At 28.5% G+C, this 26,017-nt stretch overlaps 1 protein-coding gene and 1 long non-coding RNA gene across 2 annotated transcripts; one reads left to right on the forward strand and one right to left on the reverse strand.

The window, feature by feature from the left end:
• The first annotated feature begins 8,047 nt into the window (after positions 1 to 8,047).
• Positions 8,048 to 9,391, forward strand: LOC107955055 (1-aminocyclopropane-1-carboxylate oxidase 3). Its single transcript, XM_016890764.2, has 3 exons — positions 8,048 to 8,231; positions 8,322 to 8,548; positions 8,640 to 9,391. The coding sequence occupies exons 1-3, from the start codon at positions 8,127 to 8,129 to the stop codon at positions 9,241 to 9,243; spliced, it is 936 nt and encodes a 311-aa protein (XP_016746253.2). The 5' UTR covers positions 8,048 to 8,126; the 3' UTR covers positions 9,244 to 9,391.
• A 13,587-nt stretch (positions 9,392 to 22,978) lies between these two features.
• Positions 22,979 to 23,862, reverse strand: LOC107956811 (uncharacterized). The gene is made up of 2 exons (XR_001700269.2): positions 23,529 to 23,862; positions 22,979 to 23,283 (listed from the first exon to the last, which is right to left on the reverse strand). It is a non-coding gene; the product is annotated as an uncharacterized lncRNA (long non-coding RNA).
• Between the last annotated feature and the right edge of the window lie 2,155 nt (positions 23,863 to 26,017).

The raw sequence follows: 26,017 nt of genomic DNA on the forward strand, positions 1-26,017 counted from the left end.
AAAATCACATTGTAATAATATATACGATTATTTTAAAAAACTGATTTTTTTAGCTAAAAAAATACCTTAAATTCAATTATAGAATTAAAATTAGGGTAAACTATACAAATAGTCACCTAACTATGCCTATGTTTCTGTTTTGGTCACTCAAGTTTAAAATCTTCTATTTAGACACGTTTGAATTTATTCCTGTTTTGGTCACCCACCATTAAATTGATATTTTTAGCTGGTATAATAACACATTTAGTCCTCAATACTTATATATTCTTTCAATTTGATCCTAATTCTAAATAATTCAGTACTTTTAACCCTTCACAGTTACAAATTCTATCAATTTTGATCATTGAACTTTCTAACCAAAACTTTCAGCTTTTAAAATAGAGGCATTCCATATCTATTAAATTTGTAAAACTTGAAAAAGAAAAAAAATATCCCAACTATAAATTTCCGAAACTGCACATCCAAAACGAACAACATTTTAATTATTGAATCAATCATCAAAGAATGCGAATACTAAAGAGACTTTGTTAAACAATGTACTATAAAACTTTTTTTTAATAAAGCAATGGTCACACTTTTCACATCCAATGTATAAAGCTACGGTTGCTGCAAAAACATGCTTGCCTTGTTTGTAAGACTGAGGCAACACCTCGATGGTAGCAGCATCAGCAGCAGCAGCAGCCATGGATGGATTCAATTTAACCCTTTTGTTGGTGGTTTACTTACTGTTAGCACCAAAATACAAAATCAGGATTTCATTTATTTTATTTAGCCTAGAGGGGGGGTCAAACTTCTACTTGATCAGTGTTTATATGAATGAAAATTGAAGCAACTTCCCCCCAAATCAAATATGATTGTTGCTTCCAGTCTCATGCATAAAAACAATGAAAGTGACGTAATAGGAAAATTTAAGTTAAACCTTGAAGAATTGTAGCTTTGAATAATTAATTCCAAAGCATATCTTCCCATGCAACGAAAGTGCACTTGAGTTAAAAGGGTGTCTGTATTTTCTTCTTGGATTTCACTTGTATTGCTTATAAATTAATATTTAAAATATTAAGTTTGAGTATTATAAATTAGAAAAAAAAAAGTTCAATTGGGTTTCTTTGATAGTAATATAGAGCTTCTTACCATTTCTTTTATTGGAGAAGTTTTTTTTTTTGGATTTTACAAATTTATAAAATGGAATGTTTCTATTTTAAAAGTTAAAATCTTTGGTTAAGAAGTTTAAGGATCAAACTGATATGAATTTATAAATGTGAAGGGTTAAATTTATTAAATTATTAAGAATTAGGATCAAATTGATAGAATATGTAAGTATTGAGGATTAAATGTGTTATTATATTAGTTAGAAAAAGGCTTTCCGTTATCAATTTAACAACAGGTGACCAAAACATGAACGAATTCAAACGTTAATACCTAAACTGAAAATTTTTAAAGTTAGATGACAAAAAAAGAACACGAGCATCTTCGGATGACTATTTGTATAGTTTACCCTTAAAATTATTGTAAAACAATCTTAAAAAATAATTTTTTTTTTTGCAACATAATAAAATTTTTAAAAATTTCTTAATATATTGTTATCCTTATAAAAAAATTTTAAAAAAATGTATACACTATTCATATAGTATTTATAAAATTTTATAATGTATAGTATTAAAATATAGTTGTTTTACAATATTTTTACATACGGTAAAAAAATATTATTTTTAAAAAATAAAAACATTTTTATGAAATAATATGTTTAAATCTATTTTCACATTATTAATTAATTTTAAAAATTAATAAATAATTTAATATATTTTAATTGATATATACAATCAGTCCTTGCATCACAATAGTAAAAAAACTAATTAATTAACTATATTAAAAAATAGATTAGAGTTAAATTAATTTCCTCTTAAATTAAATTAGTGATCTATACTAAAAGTTCGATGAAAGTTACACTCTTATTTTAAAGAACACGTTACCATAATCAATAGCTTAGAGAGTGATTATATTTTAAATTATAATTAGATTTTTTTAATAATTTCAGGTTATGATCATATATGCTTTTTTTAAATTATCCATAGCCCCTCCTTAACTTATAAATAGGAGGATAATGCATTTCAGCGTGCTCAAACTCACGTCCTCCTACATTGATGACAATACCTATACCAATCGAGTTAAAACTCAACCAACACTTTATAACTAAACTTGAATAGAAATGATCTATATTAATTGCAACATATATCCCAATTCCCAACTCTCACAATAACAACAAATGAAACCACAATTAGTGTGACAAAATTATTGTTGGTTTGCATTTTAGGTTAGGGTTCTAGTCATGAATCACTTATCTAGGGTGAAGTCAAAAAAATTTTTTAGGGCCGAAATTAAATTAAATTTTTATTAGAGTAAAAATGTAATTTTTAAAGGATTAACTCAAAATTCTATTTTTTTAAGAGGGTCAAAGTTAATTTTACCTTTATTGTTATCATAAAAGAAACTTTGATTTATCTTTATTCTTTCTTCAATTTCATAATAATTAGGCTTCATTTATTTTTTGTTAATTTTTTATTTAAGATTTTTTTTATTCCAATTTGATACTCAAACTTGACATTATTACTAAGTTAGTATCTAAGTTTTTTTTATCAATTTGATACTTGAACTTGACAAAATTTCCTAATTTAGTATCTAAACTTGTCAAATATTATACACATTACTCTAATATAACAATAGTATTTTTTATGTTATTTTTTATGAGATAGAAATAATAATCAATATTCAGTTACTTTTAGTTTTATTTATTTATTTTATTTTTTAAAATTTAATATAATTAATTTAATTTCCATTCATTACACATAACTCAAATCACAATATTTTAACATAAATTTCCTTTTATACTGATGATATTTTTGTGGAATTGAGGGCTTGTGAGGACCAGGCTATACTTTAAGCATGAGGTCCCTCTTGAATTATTCCCTCCATTAATAACCAAAGTAATCTTGGTCCCAAATAAAAAGTGAAATTTCAGCATATTCTTTTGCAAAACAAAGGAAACTTCAAATAATTGTAATCATTCCTACCATTAAATTCCATTTAATCTACCATGTTAGTCGTCCATTAGTTATTTTTTCCTCTCATAAAAAAGAAAAATGCTAGTATTTTGGGATAATTTGTATAATATTTGACAAGTTTAGGTATCAAATTGGGCAAAAAAAAAGGCTTGGGTGTCAAATTAGGAAAAAAAATGTCAAGTTCAAATACCAAATTGGACAAAGTAAAGGGCTTAGGTACCCAATTAGGAAAAAAGTATTTGAGTATCAAATTGGAAAAAAAAACTTAAATGCCAAATTAAAAAAATAACTTCAAAGCACCAAATATTATATTATATTAAGCGTAAAAATTATGAATCAGCATGAAAAACCAGATGATCACTTGCTTAAAATATTTTAGGCATGGATTTTATTAATCTCTTGAGCAAAACTTCCAAAATGTTGATGTAATTATGAAAATTGTGGAAAATTTCCAAGTAAAATATTTCTTCACATCCTTATTTAATTTCTTTGCCAATACCCATTTTTAAAAATCAATACAACGCAAATTCAAGTTTGACTACAAATTTGTTTTTAATGAAAATAAGTGGAATGAAATCCACTTTTAATAAAAAGATAAAGTATAATTATAAATAATAAACATTTCAAGAATGAAATCATTATAATGCAAGTATGGATTCGAAATTAAAATGGATTCAAATCTAAATTAAAATAAATAAATAAATTTAAAGAGAATCCATGCATAAAATAAATTTTAAAATGAGATTTCAAAAAAGGGTAATTACATTAGTAGTAATCCAATGATGTTTTTTTTAGTCATTCAACTAGTTAATTTTGTCTTTTTTTATCACCAAATTATATTGAATTTTTGGGTATTTATAATTTTTATGTTAGTCGGCTGATGAGAAAAAAAGACAAAATTGAATAGTTGGATGATCAAAAAAGAAATATACTAATAGCTAGGTGACCATTTTGTAACTTTTCATTGTTAAGTGGCCAAAAAGGAAAAAGAACATAATTGGGTGACTAATAATGTAATTTTCCCTTTGAGAAATTGTTAATCTGACTTTTTTGACAAATTAAGCAGGAAATGAGGTCCCGTGTGAGATTAGCTTTATGGACTTACATAGTGAATCAACTTCCTTAATTCTAATATGTCAAACTAATTGCTTTTCATGTGATTAAATTAAGCTGCAGTTTTTTCTCTTCCATACTCGGTCAAAAAAATTGTCTCCCACCTGTTAATATAAAATTAATTTAATATTTTATTATTTTTCAAATAGTAAAAAAAATCTTTTGATTAGGCACAAATCATACTTAAGTTGTGTTTTGTTTCCCATTAATTTTTTTTCGATAATTTTTTTTAGTTGGACGATTTTGTTTAAAATATTTTACGTTATTTATTAAATTTTTTAAAAGTCGTTTTTTTATAACATAAATAGAATAAAAATTATATTTGTTACAAAATATTATGTAGACCGAAATTTTTGTGAAGAAGGCATGGAAAATATTAACAGACTGAGTAACTAAATCAGTTGAATTGGTTTTGTGTTAGCTTCATCTTGAATAGTCTCTCATTCGTGTATATATAATCATGGATAGGCTTAATAAAAAGATTTCTATCTATTTATGAGTTGTTTGCTTTTCTGTTAAAATACACTATAAATTGATAGTTTTATGATTTTATGTTGAATTTTAAAAATTTAGAACAGATTGATAGAAGAGACCAAATTTATAATTGTTAATTGTTAAAAAAATTTTAAAAATTAATGTAAAAACACCTTTTTATAATTATCTCTATGTTAAAAAAAAAAACCAATATACATTGAAGCACCTTTCCAAAAGTTGTATAATTATCTCTATGTCTTTAATTTTTATAATTTTTAAACCTAAATTAATAAAATGTACTAATCGAATTTAAATTTTGTAATGTGATTTTTTTTCATAAATGTACTTAATTTCAAACTTCTAAATTTGAAAAACATATATTTTTTAATTATTTTAAAATATTTTTTAATATTTTTTTAAAAAAATAGATAAGTTACTTTTAAATTTGTAAATTATATTGCTCAAGAAGTATAGTAATATAATCATATTTCAAAAAATAGATTAATAAAATTTAAATTGAATTATTTAAAATTTAAATTTGTTGAGCATTTTTGTTGTGTGTCCTCTCGGTGAGGAGAATCGGGTATTGTTCATTGAAATAATGTCCTAAGTAGGCTCCATGCGCACCAACACATATACTGCTCTAGACTTAACATGTGTTTATCGTATCACGCACTTGACTCCGCATCCTTTGCCTGCGAACCCCCAGTAACATGTCTCTACCTTGGGGGTAGGTTCCTCTGCATCTACTCGGGTTGTGGGTCGGTAATTCGAAGTTATGTCAGGATTTCGAGTCGGTAATGGGAAATACCATAACAAAATTAGAATTTTTTTTTTTGAAAAATTTAAACGGTTTCTAAAATCAAAATAATTTCTGATATATTTTTAAAACTTTAATAATTTTAAAGTGCATTTTGAAATAACATATTTATTAAATTAACAAAATTAAAATTTGTAATCGTTAAAATAGATTTACAAAACATATTTTGTAAACAATTTTCAAATAAAAAAGTTGTTTAAATACTTTGTAAAGGTACCAAATTGGTTGTCAACGAATGAGACTGAATCTTTGATTAAAGCAGAAATCATAACTGAGATTAATATTTTGAAATTACCATTTATATTATATTAAATGTTTGTTAATTAAAAAATGTTAAATTTTTTTCATGTTAACATTTTATCATAATATTAACATTTATTTTTTAAAAAAAATTAATATGTGTTTTTTTTATATATAATTTAACCTAATTCAATCCATAGATATAAATATTAATATAATTGAAGTCGATTCATTTTGATGGAAAATAAAATAAGGAAAAAAATGGAGAATAAGTTGCAATTGACTAAACTTATAGAAAGAAAAGGTAAAATTGTCATAAAATCAAGATCGAGAAAGAACTGTATGCCACATTAATAATTTTATCTTGAATTTTAGAATTTTTATTTGGATTTAATTTTTTTTAGGATGGCATTAAATCATTGGAAAAGTGTAAGCTTACCTCTAAATGACCAATCGTAACATTATTTGAGAATATAAAATTATGAGGTGAAAGTAATTTGTGGAATCCAAACTAGAGAATGCTTACATTATTATTGAAAATGTAGAATTTTGTGAATCAAACACCACTTAAGTAATATTACATTCAATAATTTCACGTTTCATGAACCGAATACTAGGATTTCTTGAATGTAATTTTTTTTACAAGAAAAATGAATTTTTCTCTAACAATTAACTTCAGAAGAAGAAGGCGTACATTTTTTAGATAAAATGAAAAATTGTGTCACCAAGTTTTTTTTTCTTTTAAAAAAACTTATGTTTAGCATATTTAAAATTCAAGATTTTAAGGTTTACTTTACTTTTTTTTTTTTTAATTTTAAGTTTTCCCAAATTAGTAGAATTGTCTTTGTTTCTATATTTCACGTCACACATTCAGACGTGTATATTTGCCCACGTTTTGGGGCGAAGACGACGATACCACACGGCGGCTAGCAACAGGCTATTTAGATTGATCATTTCAATAAGTAATGTATTTCATGCGCTAATTTGCTTGTAATCTTACATCAATTCAAACAAAATAAGTTTACCATCTGTCAAATGTGATACACTTCCTCCATCATGTTAGTTTGAAAGAAAAATTGTAGTTGAATATTTCTTTGTAAAAGAGGAATGGGATCCATTTTGAAATATGGCAAGTAGGTGATGGGATAAACAAAAATGAAGATGAGATGAATGAAGTTTCCTTTAGGGTTACTTGATGGTCTACGAGTGGGATTGTGTAAATGAAAGAGGTGAGCAGCTTCCCACACAATAACCAAACTTTGGGAAAACAACAAATCCATGAAAATAGATGGTGGCAGGAACCTTGGTGTGTGTCTTTGGTCAAACTTACTATGACAAAAGAGACTTACAAAATGGGTCCTACCCCACTCTAATGATTAAAAATATAATTAAATTTTATATTTTAAAAAATCAAATCAAATCATGGTAATTAGGTGTTTTAAACTTTGGTATTATAACATTATTAATTTTTATAATTTATCACTTCTATAAAATAAGCATTTAGGGGTGTCAAAACTCTACAACTTGACCGGTTTTGATTTGCGCCGGTTCGATAAAGATGATATTTTTTCTTTTCTAAAATCAGATTTCCGATTAAATCTAATATTTTTGGGGTTTGGTTAAAGTGAAATCGACTCCACCTACAATATATTCATTAACATAATCTTATATTAATTTTATAATTAATATTAATATTATTTTTATTTCATAGTGATGATAGCAACTCAATAAAAATTTTTAAATATTAATATAAATAGGAATAATATTTTATGTGTCGTCGGTGCATAAGTCTCGAGCACCATCAGTTAATAATAACATGACATATCATCATTAAATTAAACAAAAAAACATGAAGAACTCGTAAATAAATATTAATAATTTTATTTAAATATAATTAAACACTAATAATAACTATTATAAATAAATATGATTAAAACCTTAAGGGTTTAGGATCTTGAGACTAGGGTTTAAGGTTTTAACATTTATTTATAATTAATTATTTTTTAATTATATTTAAATAAAATTATCTATATTTATTTATAAGTTCACTATTATTTTTTGGTTTTATTTAATGATAAAATGCCATGATTTATTACTAATGGTATATGAGAAATATACCCCATGTATTAAATATTGTCTCATATAATATATTAAAATTCATTCAAATATGTAATAAATGTAACATAAGTTAGAGAAGGCAAAGGGATAGTCCCATAATAATAATAATAATAAAAGCACTTTCAAGTTCAACCCACAAAATACCATTGGCCCACAAAAATGTTAAGACCCTTCAAACCCATAGCTTCAAACTTCTATAAATACCCCACACCTTTCATCAACTCTGCATCAACAAAATATAAGCTTTCTGCAAAAAGTGAGGCTTTGAGAGATTTTTCAGAAAACAAAGAGTTGTAAGAGAAATGGCAACTTTCCCAGTGATCAACTTAGAGAAGCTTAATGGTGAGGAGAGAGCAACAATCATGGAGCAAATCAAGGATGCGTGTGAGAATTGGGGATTCTTTGAGGTATCCTTCAAAACCAGATTTTGCTAATTTCGAAGTTTTGTTTCTTTTCTTTGTTGTGCTGATAAAACTGTTCTTTTAATGTATTTTCAGCTGCTGAACCATGGGATTCCCCATGAATTTCTGGACACTGTTGAAAGATTGACAAAAGAGCATTACAAGAAATGCATGGAGCAGAGGTTTAAGGAATTGGTAGCAAGCAAGGCCCTGGAAGGTCTCCAGGCCGAGGTTACTGATATGGATTGGGAAAGCACATTCTTCTTACGCCATCTCCCTGAATCAAACATGGCTGAAATCCCAGATCTCGCCCATGAATACAGGTTTACATTTACATATACATACATACACAGACATAAAAGATTGGAAGTTCTTAGCTTGTCTGACACATGGTGGAATTGAAAAACAATGCAGGAAAGTGATGAAAGAGTTCGCACTGAAATTGGAGAAACTAGCAGAGGAGCTTCTCGACTTGTTGTGCGAGAATCTTGGACTGGAAAAAGGGTACTTGAAAAAGGCTTTCCATGGGACAAGAGGTCCAACATTTGGAACCAAAGTTAGCAACTACCCACCATGTCCAAAACCTGATAAAATCAAGGGACTCCGAGCCCACACCGATGCTGGTGGCATCATCTTGCTCTTCCAAGACGCCCAAGTGAGCGGCCTCCAGCTTCTAAAAGACGGCCAGTGGGTGGATGTTCCCCCTATGCGCCACTCCATTGTAATCAACCTTGGAGATCAGCTGGAGGTAATCACCAATGGCAAATACAAGAGCGTGGAGCACCGAGTGATTGCTCAAACCAACGGAGCTCGCATGTCGATAGCTTCATTCTACAACCCTGGAAGTGATGCCATTATCCACCCAGCACCGGCTCTGGTGGAGAACAAACAGTTGTACCCCAAATTTGTGTTTGAAGACTACATGAAGTTATATGCTGGGCTGAAATTCCAGGCCAAGGAACCAAGATTCCAAGCCATGAAAGCCAGGGAAACAACTCTTCCCATTGCAACTGCTTGAAATTCCTAAGCTCCTCTTATCTTTAGTGTGGTGTGTGAACAAAAAATTCCAAACTAGTCAAGAGTTCAGTGTCATTGGTCTGTGTTGATTAATTATTAATGTAAACATCAAGAAAGAAATTCTAATATATTTTATTATTTAGGGTAAACTCGTTACTTGATCACCCAACTTTTAGGCGCTTTTATTTTGATTACTCAAAATAAAATTCTTGCAATTTCGTCACTCAACTTTTAAGGTGCTTTCATTTTAGTCACCCAATTGTTAAATCTTAATGGCGGTTAACAATACATGCCACATCATGTCTTTCATTTTGATCACCCAATTTCTAGGTCGCTTTCATTTTGGTCACCCAAAAAATATCGTTTTTTAAAGTATTAATTGGGATAAATAAAATAAGGACTAAAATGAAAAAAAAAACTGAAATAATGCATTAAAAATTTGTCAAATTGTACTCGTTTATCACATTGCCAAAAAATCTAGTTTTTTTCAATATTGAAAAGTTAAATTTCAAAACATAAAAATCAATTAAATAAATTGTTGAAACTTTTTTATCCCTTAATAATGTTAACTGATTTGTTACTGTAATATTAAAATTAATTAAATTAATCTCCTTCTAAATTTTAAAATTTTATTTTATGTTCCCATATTATTCTTAATGAAATCAACTTGATAACTCATATTTAATAATTGTTTACGAAATTAAATTTCTTTTGATTACATAATCTCGAATCTTTCATACTAAACTAAAACCAAAGAAAAATCATTGCAATTAATTAAATTAATTGCTTGTTCTTCGTTTGGGTAAAGAAGTGGTGAAATTTTTTTGGTTTTGTTTGACATGGAATATAAAATTAATTAATGGTAAGAATTTTTCTTTACTTTTAGTTTAGTATGAAAGACTAGAGATCAGATAAGCAAAAGAAATTTGGGTTTAATGTACTATTAAAGATGATTTATTTGAATTGATTTTAATTTGGAAACATAAAATAAAATTTTAAGATTTAAAAGGAGACTAAATTAATTAATTTAATTAATTTCAATATTATAGTAACAAATCGGTTGACACTATCAATGGATAAGAAATTTTCAACAACTTATTTAATTGATTTTGATGTTTTGAAATTTAAACTTTTAATATTGAAAGGAAAAAGAAATTTAAAATTTTTGGAAAGGGGGTAAACAAGTACAATTTGACAATTTTTAAAGCATTATTTTAGTTTCTACCTATTTTTCACTTTAATCCTTAATTTTTTTACCCCGATCAATGTTAAAAAGAAGATATTTTTTGGCTGACCAAAATGAAAGTAACTTAGAAGTTGGGCAACCAAAATGAAAGTGTGAACAATATGTAGTCTATACAAGTTAATTATTGTTAGAGATTTAACGGTTGGATAACTAAAATAAAAACGCCCTAAAAATTGAGTGACGAAATTGCAAGGATTAATAAAAGTACTCTAAAAGTTGAATGACCAATTAAGTAGTTTATCTTATCATTTAATAAAAAGGATTCTTCTTTTTTGACACAAGAATTAAAAAAAAAAAAGAAAAGAAAAGAAGAATTACTTGAAAAAGAGTCGGTTGCATGATTTAACCAACTGTTTTATGCTTCCATGAAAACGCATTTGGGAAACTAGAAAAAGAAATGAAAATGTAAATAAGAGGAGAAGAAGCGAGAGAGAGAAAGAAAAGGTGGATTGGAGAACAAACATCAGTGACAATGTCGGAGTGCAGTTGTGGTGCATACTGGCGGCAGTGGAGGCTAGGATTGGGGAAGAGAGGAGGAGAATAAGAAGAAAAGAAAAGAAAATTGAAATGGAAAAGAATAAAAGAAATGAGAAAAAAAGGGGAAAAAAGGAAATGTGATGATGTCATTATGCAACACGTCACAATTTTTTCTGCCTAACTGCGTTAAAAAAAAGTATCAAACTAGTTGACGAAAAAAGTTTGGGTATCAACATGAGAGAAGTGGACAAGTTCGGGAACTAATTTCATATTTAACCATTTTTTTGTATATTTAGGTAAAAAAAATCGAGAAAAACATCTAGGCTAGAAGAAAAATAATCTAAGTACAAAATTGCATTAGATATGAAGATTTAGGGTTTTAGGTTGGACAATTAAATTCATGCATAATTAAAATTATTCTTTTTACACAATATTAGGACTAGGGGATAAAGATAATACGTTTGAATTCGTGTCAAATAAGTAGTTGGCAAATATTTGAACTATATCATTTCATTCAGGTTAAGACCATAATCAAAAAATTTTAATTAACCATAATTATTTTTGAAATTGATGCATTTTAATGATATTTAGATTTGAAAGATATATGTTTTAAATAAAAATAAAAATATTTATTTTTAAATCTTTTAATAATTTTTTATATTTATCTTATTATTAATTAATAGTGCATAAAACGATCTCAAATCTCAAACTTATGAAAACAAGACATAATTTGATTAAGTACAATATTCCCCTAGAAGGAAAGAAACAAAATGAGTTCAATTATAATTAATGTGTTCCCAAACGAATCCAAAACAAACCCACATGAAAAAGTGAGCTTCAAATGCAACAATGGGATGGCCAATATGTCCCAATTGTCTGCCACATCCATGGAAGTTTTAACTTTTAGGAGAGATGTCTGTGACCTTATTCCTTTGCTTTTGTGGGGTTGAATCATGATGAAATGAAAACAGTCCACAACCATAATTTTAGGATAAAAGGATTCATCATTTCATCAAAGAGAAATCATGACATTGTAGTTAGAATCCCCATAAGCATTCAAGTGGAAGTAGAAGATCAAACATCTTTTTCACATGAATCCTATATGGAATCGGACTAAAAGCCTCTCTATCCCCTCATCTTTACTTTGTTGCAGAGGGGATATAAAGTGCAATGTAGGGTAGAGTTGCATTTATCTTGTTTTGGAAAAGCAACTATGGTGGATCCTGCATTCTCAAGGGTATATCTTACATAAATTTGGAACAGGTTCAATGCATACATCGCCAACTTTCCTTCCACTCACAAAGGGAACTCCAGGCAACTACATTAACGGATCATATAGTTTGTCGCATATATAACTGGTCAATCATTCTTCTTGAACGGAAGATTTTCTTTTCCCCTTTTGTCTGCCCTATCTTAGAACGTCAACTCACGGTTCCATTTTGAAGTTTAGGCTCCATTCTTTTTCAATGACTTATTTAGCTCTTTCAATTTTATAAAAAAAAATAAATTATGTTATTCCTTTATTTAATTTTTCTTTAAATTTATGTTATTCATCAAATCACCTAAAAATAAATGTAAAAGTTAATGTTTGTTCATTTTGTTGATGTGGCATACATGTCGATTAGCAAAGTGAACAAACATTATCTTTTTTTATCCATTTTAGGATGATTTGAAATGTAGTGCAAGTTCAAGAGCTAAAACAGACGAAAATGTAAATAGAAGGCTAAAATGACTTTCTTTTTTTATATAAAATTTGGACACTTTCTTAGTTTAAACAAAAAAAAATTCTTTTAATAAAACACCATTTTAGGACTTAATAAAACTTCTTTAAAAAGATTTTTAATATTTTAAAAGCTTGAATACATTTTTAAAAAAAATCATTTTGAATAATTTCCCAAACATCAACATATGATATCAAGAAATGTCCAAATTTTAAAACCATTTCAAGTCTTATTTAAACATATTTTCAAATCTCCAACATGAATAATTTCATTTATGAATCAATGACTACATTTGCTTTCAAATAGAATCCAAAGGACACTTAATTTTGCAAGTCAAAATATTTACAAATTCATATAATAGTCTAAGCCTCTATGTAGATGCCAAAATACAAGTAATAATTACAACTTCAAAACCTCAAATGTTGATGCGATGCTCCAAACCGGAATTACAAACTTTTCGTTAAGTCCAACCTTCACATTTAAACAACTAACATGTGAACTTGTTAAGCTATATATATATCTTATACTTTGTCAATGTTGGCCCATCTTAATTATTTCGTATCAGTTCAAGCCACATTTTAGTCCCTAACGGATTCATTTACATTAATTGATTATAGGGCTAAACTTACATTTTCATTAACTTATCACATAATAAAATTACGTTTAAGATTCTCGTGAATGACTCATACAATATTTAAATCCTTTATGCCTTAACTTCCTAACATTTTCATACATGCATACATAAGCTTTCGTACATATTCTTCACACCTTATATATTTCTTTACCATTTCCTTTACTAAGGTATGCTCGGATCATTAATTTATCCATTATCACTTAAGGTAACTTCACTAAACCACACATCTTTAAAGCACATTTTTCATATTAAATTCTCTTTCAACTCATCTATTCGTTTACTATTTCTTTTTTTTTTTGTCTCATTTAGTTTAAAGTCCTTTAGTTCACATCACTTATTTTTTGCTTTTAGTCATCTATATTCACTTTTAAAGTTGATTTCCAATATTTTAATTTATTTTCGCTCATAGTAAATTCTAGTAAAATTTATTCAGATATACGAGACTCCTCCACCATACCAATGAGTACCGATATGCTAAACTGTAAGATAGCGTAACACATCCCTCTACTGCACCAATGAGCTCATGAGAGCATAAACTACACCACACCAAGATACATATAAATGCAAGGCCCGAATGCGATAAAATGTGCAAATAAGTGTGAAACCTCCAACAAAACTTCAAACACACTATAGACCTTAATAGACATGCCAACCGTATCCTAACGTTTTACTAAGTCTAATAGAGCACATTGCAATTATAAATAATATATATCCATCAAGGTAATTAACAAGTACATATAGACATATCATATAAGGACACTTTATGCGCTTTCACATACTTATGATCAAATACATATTAATAAAGGCCCTATGAGCATGTTCATCCTTTTTCTTTCACATGTAGGCATCATAGGTATTTTACATTTCGTTAGGACTTATACACAAGTCCATTTTGTATAATAATTCCCAATAGTAGAAAGTCACGTTTCCATTACTTTTAATTTTTTTTTACCTAACAAATCTTATGTTCTGACATAGTATTAACTTTATCGACTAAAATCATAAATTAACCAATAAATCCTATTCATAGTCATAATAACAATTATTCACAATTTTACATTAATAACATAATTTCACCGTATCCAAACATGCTTACTAATACTTCTATGACAACCAAAGTCTCATAATACCTCATTAATTAAAATGTCATCTCACATTCAAATTTTTAGCAAAACTTAATAATAACTAATTTCTACACCATTGAGCCATGGAATTTGCACATATATATTATAAGTACTTACCAAATTTATAAACTTTAAAATAAAATAGGTAAGAGTATCCGATGTACTTACCTTGGGATGCGATAACACACATAATCAAACCTCCATAAATTTGATTCCATCCTTAATTAGCAAGAAAATCCCATTATTTAACATTCTTCATTTTTTTTCCATATACACAACAATATAACTAAAATTAATAAATATACACAACAATATAACTAAAATTAATAAATATATTTTTTCTAAACTTTCTCATAACATCTAAGTTCAAATATCAAACTACGAGAGTTAAAAAGACATTATTTTTACCTTATTGACCTTTCTCTCTTTAGCAACCATCTTTTCCCTCAAAATCTATAAAACCTTAACTTTGAATGTTGCAATGGATGGAGGAACTAAGTTTGAAAGTTGATTATCTACTTGATTTTAGTGAAAATTCAAAGTTTGGGTTGAGATCTGGCTTAGATTTAAGAAATATATGAGAAAATTGGAAAAGAGAGCAAACCTCCCCTCCTTGATACTGCCATCTAGATAGGGGAGGAAAATGACCTTTTTGAGCTCCCCTCCTTGCGCTAATAACTTACATGAGTTAAATCATTACTTGGGGCTTAAAGTAATTTTTTTCATATTAGGGTTTAAATTTTTTTTATCAAAATTAAGTTCTGAAATTGGGAATTGTTATCACATTGGGGCTTAAACCTTTTTTTTTTGTTTGAGTTAAGCATTGAACTTGAAAATTGTTCTTACATTGGGACTTAAACTTTTTCTTTTATCCAAATTAGACTCTAATGTAGAAACAATTGTCAAGTTTAAAGTCTAACTTGAATAAAAAAAATCCAAATCCCAATATAAAAAGATTTGCGAAGGTCATTCCTCAAAATGTGATTTAACCCGAAATATATATTTACATATATAATGGGCCTATTGGCCTAATTAATGAAGATAGCCAAAATTGGCTTTTAAAACCAAATGCCATCAGGCATCAACCCATTCAACTATCTATCTCTTTATTTTTCTTTTTTTCTTATCTTATATAATAATAAGTTCAAGACACTTTCCTTTTTGACAGGTCCACAATTTATCCTCATTTAAGAATAAATATATATAATCATTTGTAAAAAAATAAAAATAACCTTCCATAAATACACTTTAGTTTTTGTACTTTCCCAATTCCAATTTGATTCATTTTTCATAATTTTGCATTTTCAATCCTTCTCACCCATTCCTTTTTCATTAAATTCAATTCCAATAATTTAATATCACATTAACATTATGTGAAATGATTAAAATGCTCTTAAGTAGTAAATTTATCATTTTGCCCATTTTGCCTCTTTTCCCAATTTCATTCACAATTATTAGTTATTAGTCAACACAGATTCTATAGTTCTCATTTAATACTTAGTAGATATCTTTGAGTACTAAAAACTATACTTTTACCTTTCGAAAATGCTAGAGTTTAATAAGTAGAGAAATCAGAGTTTGAAAATACCTAATGGGTGAAACCAAAACTTTTGGAAGTGAATTTGAGTAAAACCAGAATTTGAAAATACCTATTGGGCGAAACTATAACTTTTAAAAATGAACCTGGAGGAAACCAAAGTTTGAAAATACTTACTAGGCGAAACTAGAACTTGTGACATGAGCCCAGGTGAAACTAAAATTTAATAATAATTTTATTGGGTGGAAATTTGAGCAAAATCGAAATTTTCGGAAATGATGATTGGCTTAACCAAAAAGTTGAATAATATTAAAGCAAGACCAATTTTGGAAAAAAAAAACTCTCAGAAAAAATAAATGCTTCATGAAGTGATGCTTATGATGCCATGATCAAATTGATGTATGTACTTGTGAAAATATGCATACATGATACATGCCATTTTAATGAACATAATGTATAAGCTCATAAATGAGGCAAATATGCTCAATACTCTAAACACTTTTCTCAAATCTTTCTTAAACTTTCTGGTTCACTTGTTTTTCTCTAAATCAAAGTATTTCCTCAAACAGTTGTAGATTAACTTGTACCACTTCTCTTCCAATTCACTATCTTCTTGCCCCCAACAACTTTTCATCCTAAACTTTCATGATTTCTTTTCATGACTTGTCTTCACTCTGTCGTAGAACAACTCTTGTCCCATTTGAAAACCATTTTCTACATTTTTCAAAGATATTCTTATCTGGTGAAAATAATTTGAATCAACAATAGAATTTAAGTCTCTCGAAGACTGAGGAACTTTGACTAGATAACATCTAGTGTTAACTTAGGGCTTGTTTTGAGAAATACTTTTAAAAAGTGCTATAGAAAAGTGATTTGAGAAGTATTTTTGAAAATTTTGGTTTAATATTTAAGTATTTAATATTGTTGTCAAAAAGTAATTTATTATAATTTTTAGTAAGAATATAAAAAAATAATGTTCAAATTAGTTAATATTATGATATTTTAGTAAGAATATAAAAATAATTTATTATAATTTTTTGTTAATATTTTAATATATGAAATATAAATTTTAAATATTTTTAAAGCAATTAATATCAATTATTTATAAAATTTAATTTAAATATATAAACTATATTTTAAATATTAAAATATAACCAATAAAAATTTAAATATATAATATTATATATTTAAAATAAATTTCTGAGTAATTACATACCCAATATAAATATGATATAAAATACTTTATAAGGGTTAAAATTGTCCTTTGTTTCTAAAAACGCTTCTGTCAAATGCAGAAGCTAAAAAAAAACTACTTTTGCTTTTGGGTTTAAAATCACTTCTGAATGCAAAAGTTGTCTGTTTAGGGCTAGTTTGGCAATGCTTTTGAAAAGTGCTTTTGAAAAGTGCTGTGGAAAAGTGCTTTTGAGAACTACTTTTGAAAAATTTGAGTGTTTGGTATTGCTGTCAAAAAGTGCTTTTAAGAAATAAAATTTCATTTTAGACATGATATTATAAAGTAACAAATATGTATTTAAATAATGTTCAAATTAGTTAATATTATGATATTTTAGCAAAAATATAAAAAATAATTTATTATAACTTATTGTTAATATTTTAATATATAATATTAATTTTAAATATTTCTAAGTAATTAATATTAATTATTTATTAAATTTAATTAAAATATATAAACTATATTTAAATATAATAATTAAATATTTGTAATTAGATATTGACACAATTGTATTATTTTAAAAATTATTTTTTATTTTTAATTAATGCTTTTAACACATTTGCATTATTTTATTTTAAAATGTATTTGAATATATAACTCATATTAGATATTAACATAACATAGAAAACATAAACCTAACAAATTAAAATATTACATATATTTGGATTAAAGTTTCAAAAGGGGATAGTATTTATATACCAAATATAAATACTAAAAATTTTACAATAGCATTTACAATTTAAAGTGAATTCATTAAACTAGAAGCTATAACATCTCTTGTTAATTCCATTTCAAAACCACTTGAATTATTTGATTCACCGTCATCATCACCATCATCATCGTCGTCGTCGTCATCATCATCACTTTCTCGACCATGCACATTTCCTGAATCAATAATATTCTCATATGCCCAGTTAATATCTTCGTATTCTATAAAATAAAAACTCTTCAACATTATCACTGCCCTTTGAAGATAGAAATTTCTCACAGGAAAAATCAGAAAAAAGAAATGAGACCCATCTCATTAAAAAAATCAAACAATCAATTTCTGTAAAATTTTTTGTATTAAAATTTCTATAAAATTTCTGTAAAATCAATCAATCAATTTCTGTAAAATTTCTGTAAAAATCAAACAATCAGAAAACAACTAAAAACTAAAGCATAATGAATAATTAAAGAGAAGAAGAAGAAAAGAAACTCACCGGCGGAGGAATTAAAAGAGGAACAAAGAACCAGAGGAAAGAACTTTGAAAGAGAAAATGTAAAAAAAATGGGTATTCTAACGATTTTTGGGAGAAGACAAACTAAGGTTAAAAATGTAAATAGAAGCCAAAAGCACTTTTGGCTGAAGAAAAAGTTAAAATTTTCAATTTTTTTATCTACCAAAAAGTACTTTTAAGTTGAAAATTGTTCTGAAATGATGTCTGTTCCTTAATGTTTTTAAGGAAAAAACACTTTTTATTGCAAAAGCCTATCTGAGAAGCAAAGGAGAACGGGGCCTTAGTGTTGCTTAGGACTCCAAAAGTGTTTTTGACCCCAAAAATGCTTTTAACTAAAAAAAATACTTTTGAGAAGTAATGTTAAATTAAGCCTTAATCATTTAGGGAAAAAATGGCTTGATGGAATTAATACATGAAAGCTTTAGAATGAAAGAAGTATGCCCCGTAACCATAGGCTCACAAACGAAACAATTTGGTGAACATGAACTCCTTTAAAATTAAGCAAATGCAACATTGTTTAGTCCTCTAAAATAATAGCTCTTTGACGTGCGCTAAGAACTACTGTGATGATTGGAAGGTCAATTTTCCAAAAGAAAGATGATAATTTGAGATTCCCTGGTGTTCCCTGGCTTTTTTGAGATGGGTTTTCTTGATCTTGGTAACTTGCTAGCAGCTTTTGAATTCCATTTGGCTCTAGACCGCCTCTTTTTATTGAGGTTTTCACTCTAGAGTTTATTCTTTCTTTTCTTTTTCTCTCTTTTTCTACCATGCATTAGAAGATTCATAATTCTTCTAAAAAGTAAAATAAAAATTCTAATAGATGGGATAAGGTTTGATGACAGACATTCCCACTTAGATATCCATACATGATCAAAATAAACTTAAAAGGCATGTAATATAAGTCAAGATTTAGGGTTTTGAAAGAACGGATATTCTAGTTTAAACAAATATTTAAGGATATTAGAATGAAGAATATTTTTTTAGTGAAGAAATTCATCACTCATTCTTCTAAATTCAATTGTCCTTCCTCATTTGATTTTACAATTTTCTATTTCTCTTCTCATTTTTACTTTTCTTCAATTTTTTCCAAAACAAAATGTGTTAGAATTCCTTTTCAACTTGAATCACATCAAATTTTGCCTCTATTTCAAAAGACACTATTTCCGCAACATATTGGAACCGTCTACTTCTTGTTCAGCAAACAAATTCTTCATGATATTTGCCCCCTAGTGTGGAAGGTGATCCTTGGCTAAGGTTAATTCCAAAGAAAATTCAATCAGGCTCAAAGAGGACAACAAAAGATAATTTCTTAACATGAAAGGATAGTGAAAGAAGGTCATTATCATCTCATGCTTGGATATGTTCATAGAAAAGTTGTTCTTAAAAGGATACATATTTAGAACTATTACTCTACATTTAAAGAATTGGAAATCTCAAATGCATAATGTCATAATATTTTTCATTTTTCTTTCTTTTGTTAATATTCAAAGAAAAATCTCAAATGAAGAACTCTAAAGCTTATGAAGAAAGGTTGATTTCAATTCTAGGTTGCTCAAAATAACATGTCATGATATGAACTTAGTATCAGCCATTTGTCAAAAACTGTACAATTATCAGGTCATAAGTTCCTAGTGAATAGGTCATGGGTGGTGTTTTGGTAAATGAGCGAAGGGTTTATGTTTCATTGTCATGGGTAGGACATAAAGGGTATGACCCTACACACATCAAATCATCATAATTTATATTCTTAAAGAATACTGGATCTATTTGATCCAGGAAGAATTCAAAAGATTTTCAAAAACCTTGTTTCTTTAATCTTAGCCTAGGATTTAAGGTACTTCTCTTGGTTATTCCTTGGTACATTAAGGGTGGGTTTGGATGAACGATTGAGTGCGGTGCGTTTAGTTTACTTTTTGTCTCACGCTACAGTATCGCTACAGTATCTAATATCACCGCCACCGCTGTTTTTACACTAACCGCAGGTAAACGCACCGCCCATCCAAACTTACTCTAAGTTTTGCTCAAGATTGCCAAATTTTGGAACATCATGCCGCCATAAGTAATAGTTCAAGGAATGTAAACAGGAGTAAATTTTTGGAACATCAATATTCTCGAGACTCGATGTTTTTTAAACAAACACAAAGTCATTTTGGAAAAGATTTTATTAACAAAACATGAAATGCACCAACTTGAAATTTGAAAACTTGAAAACAAAAAGACAAGGGTCTTCTTAGACAAATCAACAAAATGTTTCTAAAGAGCAACTACAACTCCATCTTTGCGTACTTCATTTCTTTATTATAGTGTTCACATCTAGTTGTCCACTGTTGATGAGTACGTGAACTTTTCTCTTCAAAAACATGCATTTCTTTGTCGAATGACCTTGAATCCCATCATGGTAATCACAATATGCACTTTCATCATGCCAACTTGGGTACGAAGGTTGAAAGGAAAGAAATTCCTCAAAAGACGAAGCCAACCTTGGGTTTTTAATGCATGTTATGAATGTATGCATGCTTGGAAAAAATGTAGTTAACACAATATCTTTAAGAAAAACTAATGCAATAATTTATTCACAAAGCAACTTGATGATATCACAAGAGTCGACGCAAGCAAGATATATAAAAATTGAAAGGATACATACAAGAATCACAAAATAACAAGTAAAGGGTAAGAAGTGTCCATTCCATGTACTTATCTTGGATGACCACTAACGGATAGAGAATTGACATGGCTCTATTTAGGTGGGTTCCTATGGCTCAATATATATGATCTAATTTGATTCTAAAGGCCCACAAATCATCCCTACTAGCATCTATGCAGATTAGTATGGTACCTTGATCCTTACCCATGAAGGGTTACAAACGGAGAGGATTTGATTCAGTTATGGAGCATTTTTTTGGCTTGCACAAATGTTAGGACCTTAGAAAGCGTACAAACTTTATAACCCTTGGAGTGGATCATAGCCCATGCGAAGGTTAACACCTTACAAGAGCGTAGGTACATTCTCCCACTTAAATGGACAGAGCCTAAGTATAAAGCTCATGTAATGATATGCACATGCAAATGTGCACGGAAAAAATAAAAAAAATCATGTAACATAAAAAAAATCACATAAAATGACACAATTAAAATGTAAAACAAGCAAACAAAAATTTATTTGATAGAATTAATTTTATACACCAAGTTTATTTCACTCAATAAAAAACAAGGTAACATATGATTAAGTAGGCTTGACTCTTAAAGTCTCCAGTGGAATCACCAAGCTGTCGTAACGATTTTTAGGTCTGTTAGATGACATTTTAAAGAAATATGGAGTCACTATCAATATTTTTTAATTAGGTGTGATTGGCCACCTAAAAACATATCCCTTTAATGAAAATTTAAAATTAAATTAAAGTTTATTAAAAGGATAATTTTTTGCCTATGAAATAGAAATTGAGTTCAGTAGTACGATTATATGTAAAAACAATACCATTTAATTAAGTGTTGTCGTTAGTTTTGATGCAATGAATTTAAATTTGATGAAAATATTTTGGTTATAAAATCAACTTATTACGAATGAAACAAATCTATTATTTTTTAAAAACACAAAAATTCTAGGGGCACCTTGGTGGAATCCTTTTATGAGAAACTTTTGAAAAATCGAAAAAGTATATTCTTTTACAATAAATAATTATTAAGTGTCCCGACGCCACCTTGGTGGCAACCCAAAATCATCATATTAGAACATTGTCTTACCTTTAAAGGTGTTTTAAATATTTTTACAGGCAATTAAATCCAAGTAAAAAACTCGATCCATGTGAATAATATGAGTCAATACACAAATATACTACAACGAGAGAAACATACCAGCACACAATGGAGCAAAATGAAAATTTACGTCCAAACCTATTAAGACATCATATGAAATTTCAAAGCAAGTATACACGTACATTAACTCATCACATAATATAATGTACACAATACATGAAAATAAATGTGCATATATTTTATAAATCATATAAATCCGCAGCACCACCTCGAGGGCAAAAAAAAAGTCATTTAAGAAGTCAAATGGAATATATATATATATTTAAAAATGATTCAATCCGCAACAACTTGGGACTCTAGAAAAATCATTTAGAAAATAAAATACAATTTATGTAATTTTTTAAAGACCTTAAAATTACATCTAATAAATCAAGCAAAATTTATGTTTTATGAAAATTTTTAAATCCACGACATCTAGGAGACCTTAAAAAAATCTTGTAGTAACAAAAATGAAGTTGACTGTTAGGAACATTCATGGACAAATTTCAACATAAAAACTAATAAAATGCACAATCGAAAACTTTTAATGCAATCTGGTTACAACTTTGGGATGTAACATGTACATATACACACATTAACCATGATAAACTTTTACCATGGATCAACCACGATCACAAAACTTCATTATGAATTTTTCCTTTTATCAATATGCCTCTCATAAACCTTTTTACCAAAAAGATCCAAATACTATAATATATCTAAGAGCAAACACTAAAAAACAACACCAAAGTTTAGACCTACACAAACAAAATTATTAAATAATAATATATTAAAAGTGTAATAGCCTAATTTTGCCGAGGCCATACTAGCAGGGCAAACCAAAAAAATAAATAAAAATTACAGTCCATTACAAATAATGATGGCCCAACTGGCCCAAAAAAATCAAGCCCGATAAGCCCACAACCTAAACTGGTTTCAGTAAAGAAACCAGAACCCTAACCCTAAGGTGCCGTTTCCCCCTGCTGCCCATGTGCCTCAGCAGCGCATTCGATGCCCGAGGTGGCCTCCATGCGCCTGACACCTCTCTACCATCACCTGCATAAGCAAACAACAAGCATGAAAGAAGAGAGAAACAGTAAAAAAATAATGTGAAATGTAAATCGGCTATAAAAGCCCAAAAACAATGTATTTCTTTGGACACCGATTCTAAATAAAAAAACAAAGAGATCGAAACAGATTCAAAAAAAATCAAGGTGCTTTATTCGATTTGTTTATTTATTTATTTTATTTTTATTTCAAAATAAATAGATAAATAGATAAATAACTAAAAGAAATTTTACCTTCAACGCCGCAGACGGAGGGTCTCTCCGGTCTTGAGGGTGGCTGGGTCACTGGACTCGCCGCAAACCCACCGGCGGCGACGGGAGCCGAAATGCCCCTTTATTTTTCTCTTTCTTTTCTTCAGTTTTTTGGGTCTGGAGTTTTTTTTGGACTATTCAAACCCCAAATCGGTGCTTTGCTCGAAAAAAGGAGCGAAAAGAAGGTTTTTTTAACTTTTTGGCCACCGTGCACGACGGTGCCATCGTCGGTGGCCGGTGGTCGGCGCAACGGTGGTCGGCCGGAACCTTGGGCCGAAAGAGAGAATTTTTGAAGAGAGGGCAGTGTTTTTTCAGTTTTTTTTAAAAGAGGAGAGAAATGAGATTTTTTGGAAAACATTTGGCTTAAATAGCCTATTGATATGATGCCGTTTTGGGCAAGTGCTCCAGGCGCCAAAACGACGCCGTTTTGACTTCCCCACCCCGCGCGCCACTCGACCCGCCAAGGGATCTGTTCGTTTTTGACTTTTGGGTTATTTAGCCATTTAGTCCTTCTGCATTTTTATTTGTTTGCAATCGAGTTTTTTTATCTTTTAATTTTGCCGCATAACTTTAATCCTGTTTCATTTTAGTCCTACGCAAAGTGATGCCTTCTAGAGGGTGGGATATTTACTATTTCAGTCCCTTCATTTCATTCGCGTAGTGTAATTCAGTCATTTGCCTTATTTTATTTCTGATTTATCCCTTGAGATTTTGTTTTATTTTCAATTTAGTCATGTCATTGTTATTTTTATTATTATTAAACTAATCTTATTATTATTATTATTATTATTATTATTATTATTATTATTATTATCACCATCATCATCTTAGTTTTATTGTTACTTTATTGCCATTAACTTTACTATAAAAATGTTATTAATGTTATTACTATTATTTTTTATTATTAATATTATTTCTATTATTGTTATAATTACCATTAATTTCGTATCATTCTTCTTCTTCTTTTTATTATTATATTTCTATTTATATTTACGTATTTAAGTTTAAAGATATTTTGGTTTTATCATTTATTATTATTTGTTTACTTATATCTTGTTATAACGTATAAATTTTAGATTAATTTACTATTCTGCTATTAATAAAATTATTATGATTTATTTACTTATACTTTTTTATTCCAAACATTATTATTGCTACCTTTATTATTATTTTTAGTTGTCTTATACATAATTTGTTTATGTGTTTGTTCACTATCATTTTTAACCTAGTTTTGGTTTCTATTTGTTCTCGTATCTTTTATTTATTCATTTTACTTTCGCTTTTGATTAGTACCATTCGTATTATCGCTGTTATCATTTTATGTATATTAACACCTCGTATTTCATTTCTACTATTTCAAGTTAGATTAATTCATCACAACGCATAAGTTTCGACTTTCAAATAAGCAAAATTTCATGTTTAGATTCGAGAGAAGTCGTACCCTAACTTACTGGGTTTCGATTTTCCTCGACGAGTCTAAAGGACCAATCATTTTAAATCAAAGCAAAAGTTAAATAAAAACTTATCCTCGGGAGTTCAAAAGTGTCATGTCCTAACTCACTGGATGTGACATTTTGTTATCCCAAGGTAAAGATTTCTAAAAACGCAAAGGTAATATTCTGCATGTGGAATTTTGAGAAATCGAGCCCTAACTTACTGGGTTCCGACTTTTTTTGGACCCAAGTGATCGAATATCCTTTTAAAACTAAAATAAATGTTTTAAATAAAGAAAATAAAGGCGAGCTTACTCTAAAAAATACGAGGTGTTGTGTCCTAACTTACGGGATGTAACATTTAGTTTCTTCGAGATAAGGAGGCGTTTTATGTACTACAATTTATTCAATTTTAATTAAATGATATTAACAAGAAAGGATCGTATTTTAAATTCTTTTCGAGTTTTCAACTTTTGACATTAAGACACTAACTAATCAACTAGGTACCAATTTTTGGGCATTACGAGGGTGCTAATCCTTCCTTGTACGTAACCGACTCTCGAACCCATTTTTCTAAATTTTGTGGACCAAAATCATTGTTTTAATAAAATTAAATTGTTTATTAAAAATAACCACTTTTCGAGGTGACCCGATCACACCTCATCAAAAAGGATCGGTGGCGACTCCCATTTTTGTTTTCATTTTCAAAATCCAAGTCGACCCCATTTTTATTAAAAAAAATGGTGTGAACAGCTTGGCGGCTCCACTGGGAACTAAATAACATAGTCAAGCCACAAGTTGATTATTTCTTGTCTTTTGTCAAAAGTCAATAATTTGGTTTAAATTTGCGATCCTTTCGTTGCACTTCATTTCCGTAGTCTGCATCGTTTTGTATGCCTGCTTTATTTTTTTAAGTCTCGATATAGTTTTTGCATATTGCATTTACATAATCGGTCGATCTTACCCTTCTAAGTGGAAGTGAGAAACTATGCATTCGTGAGGTTTTCACCTCCACATGAGATAGTGAATCGCTTTCGA

The sequence above is a fragment of the Gossypium hirsutum genome, chromosome D07 (assembly GCF_007990345.1).
Source record: "Gossypium hirsutum isolate 1008001.06 chromosome D07, Gossypium_hirsutum_v2.1, whole genome shotgun sequence".
In the NCBI taxonomy this organism is placed as follows: Eukaryota; Viridiplantae; Streptophyta; class Magnoliopsida; order Malvales; family Malvaceae; genus Gossypium; species Gossypium hirsutum.